Here is a 5,368-nt window from a genome sequence, read left to right as displayed (position 1 = left end):
CCCTGGACATCTCCCCAAGGCCAGTTCTGCACATAGGACGGGTGGAGTGGGGCAGCCTTGCTGGTCCACAGCTGTTACCTCCTCTCCTCTCCGGGTGGTGGTGCCTGCTACCCCACATTTATGTAAGAAGCCAACACAAGCCAGTTTTAGAGCAAACATCTGTTTTGTAGGATTGAAACCAGCCCACTAAGGCACCTCGTGAACTGTGAGGCCCACAGGTGGAGGGCTGTGGTTGTCCTCAGTCTCTACCCTGTCTCTGTCCTACAGGGGACAGTGCCTCAGCACAGCCCCAAGGCCCTTCCTTGTAGCCGGTCTGGCTGCCCTCCCTTCCCCTGCAGCAGGAGGCAGCATTACACTGCAGCCTTCCGGAGAGCCGCTGTCCAGGGGATGCAGGTTGGGAGCAGCTGCAACACACTTCCCCCCTCTCCCCACCCTGACCTGACCCAGGGAGATGAAGGCGGAATCGGGGCTATCAGAGGCTGGGGTTTTTCCCACTGGAGAATTCATACTCTAGTCTTCCAGTGATCAAATCCTGGGTGGCTTGGGTGGGCTGAAGCAGTCAACACTGCCTATACCTAGCCTTCCCCTAATGCTCATGGACTGGCACCACCATTCAGGTGCACTGCGCCAGGGAGGAGAGCAGGTCCCTGGCCTTACCTCCTGGGAGGATGTGGGGGCAGGCAGAGGTCCTTGGGAGAATGGGGCTGCAGGTGAGCGCTTTTCAAACAGAACTGATGTCTTTCAATGTGACCCAGCTCTGTCGTCCTTGAACCTTCATTACCCAGGGCCAGGTCAGCCAGTCAGGGGGGATGTCCCATCAAAGGGGCCATGAGCATGCTGCGTAAAAACTTGGACTCAGGTCCTGGCAAACTGCGCAGCTCACCTCCGAGCCATTGTAGCCTCGCCTGCCAAGTGGAGACAGCTTCCTCATGGAAGGGGGTTGATGGCAAGGCGACAGGAGCTCTGAGGGGCTTGGAGAGAGTGACGGCAGCAGGCAAGCCCTGCACGAGGGTGGTAGACGGTGGCTTGGCTGCAGTGAGCTGTAGACAGGTCATGACAGGCGGCAGCAAGTGCATGGGGGCGGGAGCTGCTCACTGGTGACATTGCGAGGGGCTAGGTGCCAGCCTACAAGGTGTGGTACATGCTTGCAGCCAGGGACCAGTGGAGGGTGTCATTCCCGTCACAGTCAGAACCCAGATGCAGGTGTAACAGGGGTGGGAAGGGGGCCCCTTTCACCACCATCCCAGTGCCTCACTCACAAAGCAGGAGTTTCCCATCCCCACAATTTTGGGCTCTCCTGGGTCAGAGATTTTGTTCCTAGGTACGATGCTTCTACCAGGGACACAGGTGTCCCCCTGGATAGCAGGCTGAGACACCACCTGGCCATTCTGGGCTCCTCAGGCCGCGGAGGCAACAGGCCAATCCGGGGCTGCTCTGCTGGGTGGAGTGCCCGGTCCTGACTCTGAAGGAGCAGCAGGGCTATGCTCAGTGGGGTCAGAAGTATGCTGAGCTTGGGACATTCTCCTGAAGCCTCCAGCACTCCCTGCTGTGACGACGAGTTGAGGAAGGCCACAGTCCCAACGCAGGCAGGGCCACTCAGGGCCCTTCAGAATGGAGGCTCGAGTCACCTCACCAGGAAAGACCAGGACCAGTGAGGTGCTGGCTGAGGAGAACATGAAATGAGTAGTGGAGAGGGGAAATATTAAACACTAATTATGATATTTTATTAATTACTTGTTATGTATATAGTGGTATATATTAACCAGGGACTGTATTTTCTGTAATTCACATTGTAACCCAGTTTCCCCCTTTTTTCCCTCCTGCTATCTTACTTAAGGGGTATTGATGGTGATTAATTTTCTGGTATAGTCTTTAGCCCATAGGATCAGGTGAGGTGTGGCTGAACCACAGGAGGAATCAACACGCTCAGTGCACAGGGGGCGGGTGCATCTTTGATGTGAGGGTGGCCGTGGGATGAAGGTAGGGGCTCAGCACTGCTGTGGAAACTGGGAGGGCAGCAAGGCAGGAGGTGGGCACTGGCCCTAGGCTGTCAGCAGGAAGCCTCACATCCTGGCCTGTGTGTTGCAGCAGTTACAGGTCTGGATCTCCTGCCGGATTCTGAGATGGGGCCACTGTGAGGTTTGGGAAAAGCCCTATGGCTCCAACAGGTAGCAGGCACAATCCTGATCTTGGCTCCCTGGCCTTGCTCTCTGTATTAAGTACCTTTCTGCCTAAAATTCCTCACGTGGTTTTGATTTTCCTGACCAAGCCCTTTCCGGTAAACCTGCTGACCAAGGAAGGGAGGCTTCCAGTCCCCTCTTCAGAGGACACGCTCCCGCAGCACTGTCAAACTAGACAGAAACACTCGCGCGGCATTTCAGGAAGAAGCGGAAAATTGTGCGACAGTAAGGAAGGAGGAGCAAGACCCCCTCCAGTCGGCGGTTCAACTACCTCCAACTCCATGCGCCCTGCACGGGGGGCTGGGTGTTCTCCAAGGGTTGAAGGACTAGGGCTCATTCTGGAACTCCTCTCCTCTCGTTCCGGAGCACGGTCCCGAGGGCTCCCCGGGCAGGCGGGGCAGGGACTGCAGGGCCTCCTCGTACTTCTGCAGCTGAGACCAGAAACCCGGGTTGGGCTCGGCCACCGGGCGGGCGCTCTTCACCGCCTGCGAAGGAGAGGCAGAGGCTGAACGCGGCGCCGCAAGGTGCTCTACGCCCCTAACGCCGGGAGGCCCGCCCCTCCTGGAAGACAGCGCACCTGGGAGGCCCGCCCCACCTGGAAGACGACGCACCTGGGAGGCCCGCCCCACATGGAAGACCAGCGCACCTGGGAGGCCCGCCCCACCTGGGAGGCCCGCCCCACCTGGAAGGCCCGCGCCAGGCTGAGGCCGCGGTGCCGCATGAGGTAGGCGGTGCAGACGGCGGCGGAGCGGCTGCGGCCGTTCTTGCAGTAAACCAAGCAGGCGCCGCCAGCGCGCACCGCGGCCTCCATGGCGGCGCAGGTGGGCTCCAGGTGCGCCAGCAGGTCCTCGGCCGGATCGTCGAACACGGGCACGCGCAGCTCGGCCACGCCGGGCGCGCTCGGGCCGGGCTGCTGGCGCGAGACGTTGACGCACAGGGTGACTCCCGCGCGCGCCAGCAGCTCCGGCGCGGTCGCGGCGCGCGCAGTACCGAGGAACAGCGAGGGGGCGACGCGCACGAACGGCGGCGGCGCGGGCGAGGCGACCCCGGGGACCTCGCGGCGGCCGGCTTGTCCAGGGTCCATGACCCGCGCCCGGGGCCCGGCCCGCGGGACTAATTTGGGCGGCCGGGCGGCCCGCCGGGCACCCCCGGGGTCCTAAAGGCCTCCGAGGGTCCCACTCGCAGGGCCCTGGCTGCCTCCGCATTGGCCGGGCAGAGCGGGGCTCGTCCTCTGATTGGCTGCGGGTGGGCATGGCGGCCATTGGCTTGGCTTGTGGTAGGGCGGGCGAGTGGGATTGGCCGCAGCAGGGCGGGCGGGGCGGGAACGTGGGGAATGAATGGGCGGTCCCTGGGGGGAAGAGCTGGACCCGGAGCTGCGGTCCTGTGCCCGAGGGCGGTGCTCTCTTCCGGGCGTCCTGGGCTGATCGCGACCGGGGCCGACCTGAGGGGCTGGGCTTCTAGAGCTACAGTGCCTGTCCCTGCGCCCAGGGTGGGGGGTGGGGTTTGGGGGTTGGCTCACAGGCGCTGGGAACTGTCCCGGAGCGGGTCCGGCCATGGAAGGGGTCAGGCAGCAGGGTCCCAGCTGGGCTCGGGGAGGTGGGCTTCTCTTCCAGCTGCCGCTGCACTGAGGAGCACAGGGGGTCCTGTCCAGTGTCCTCCGTATCGTTTTGTTGGTAGGCTGCCTGGCTTCGCGTCCTCTTAGGAAATAATCATTGTATTGCCGGCTGAGGTGCCGTTTAGCACAGCTTTATGTTTGTTACCTTTTATCTGCTTCCTAATTATTGCCCTTTGTAATTTCTGCATTTTATTTTCCCTTTTATTGTAAAACACGGTTCATAAGAAATAAAACTATTTGCTGTTTAATTTCCATCATTTCTTCACATACCAATATTTTTGTTTTTTTCTTCATTTTTGGTTAATCACTGTAACTTTTAAAAACTAACATCGTTTAGGGGCGCCTGGGTGGCTCAGTGGGTTAAGTGTCTGCCTTCAGCTCAGGTAATGCTCTCTGGGTCCTGGGATCAAGCATCGAGTTGAGCTCCCTGCTCTGCGGGGAATTTGCTTCTCCCTCTCCCTAAGCCGCTCCCATCCCCTGCGCGCGCGCTGTCTCTCAAATAGATAAATTCTTTAAAAAAAAAATCATTTAATATCCACATAGTTGCCACGTAAGACGACTTATTCAGGAGGTTTTTCTGATGGCCGGTGTCATTCAGGGATGTCTTTTGGGGACCAGTTTCAGTGAAAAGTAGCTGTCATGCAACCCTGTATACAATGATACTGCACTTTGTTTTATTCTAATAATAGTTAACATTTTTTTCTGATTATAATAATCGGTGGCTTAAAGTAACAAGTTTATTTTTCCCTGTGTGTTTGGGGTCTCCAAATCTCTTTTATCAGGACACTAGTTATTTACTTTAAGGCACATCCTAATCCAGTATGACCTCTTAACTTGATTATTTGCAAAGACCCTATTTCTATATAAGGTCATTCACAGGTACCAAGGCTTAGGATTTAAACTTAATGTTTTTGGGGGATGCCATTCAACCTGCAACAGATGGTAGGGCTTACCAAGTTTGTAGGATATTCTGAAGTTCACCATTCTTCTTTCTCTTTTTAAAAGATTTTATTTATTTGACACAGACACAGAGAGAGGGAACACAAGCAGGGGGAGTGGGAGAGGGAGAAGCAGGCTTCCAGCTGAGCAGGGAGCCCAATGTGGGTAGGAATCCCAGGCCCCTGGGATTGTGACCCCAGCCAAAGGCAGACTAATGGCTGAGCCACCCAGGTGCCCCTCCTTCTCTTTTCATAGCAAAGGAATTTTATTTCATTTTTAAAGATTTTATTCATTTACTTATTTATTTTAGAGACAGGGAGCAGGGGTGGGGGCACCAGCTGAGGGAGAAGCAGACTCTGCCCTGAGCACAGGGCCCATGTGGAGGGCTCGATTCCACCATCCTGAGATCATGATCTGAGCCGAAATCAAGAGTCAGACACTTAACCCACTGAGCTACCCAAGCGCCCCGCAAAGGAATTTTAAAGAGTTTAGTTTGTGCTTAAAATTCCCAATTTGTGGTTGGAGGATCAGAGCAGAGAGGAGACCTGAAAAGCGGTAAGGATAAGAGGTAAAGAGATAGAGGATCCAGGGACCAAGGCGGGTACGAAGGGAGAAGAGAAGGGAATTGGGAGAT

The 5,368-nt window shown here is 56.7% G+C and overlaps 1 protein-coding gene across 2 annotated transcripts; it reads right to left on the bottom strand.

Annotated features, from left to right (window-relative positions):
- Positions 1-1,702: 1,702 nt before the first annotated feature.
- DUSP28 (dual specificity phosphatase 28) lies at positions 1,703-3,385 on the bottom strand. 2 transcript variants are annotated; one of them, XM_045795911.2, is made up of 2 exons: positions 2,827-3,385; positions 1,703-2,665 (listed from the first exon to the last, which is right to left on the bottom strand). In XM_045795911.2, the coding sequence occupies exons 1-2, from the start codon at positions 3,262-3,264 to the stop codon at positions 2,507-2,509; spliced, it is 597 nt and encodes a 198-aa protein (XP_045651867.1). In that variant the 5' UTR covers positions 3,265-3,385; the 3' UTR covers positions 1,703-2,506. The 2 variants fall into 2 exon arrangements, with proteins under 2 accessions (XP_045651867.1, XP_045651869.1); XM_045795913.2 differs by having other exon boundaries at positions 2,863-3,375.
- Positions 3,386-5,368: the final 1,983 nt, after the last annotated feature.

Source organism: Ursus americanus, chromosome 1 (genome assembly GCF_024610735.1).
Source record: "Ursus americanus isolate L20-20 chromosome 1, mUrsAme1.1.p, whole genome shotgun sequence".
In the NCBI taxonomy this organism is placed as follows: Eukaryota; Metazoa; Chordata; class Mammalia; order Carnivora; family Ursidae; genus Ursus; species Ursus americanus.
Note: the sequence above shows the minus strand (reverse complement) of the source record. Positions and strands in the feature narration are given on the sequence as shown.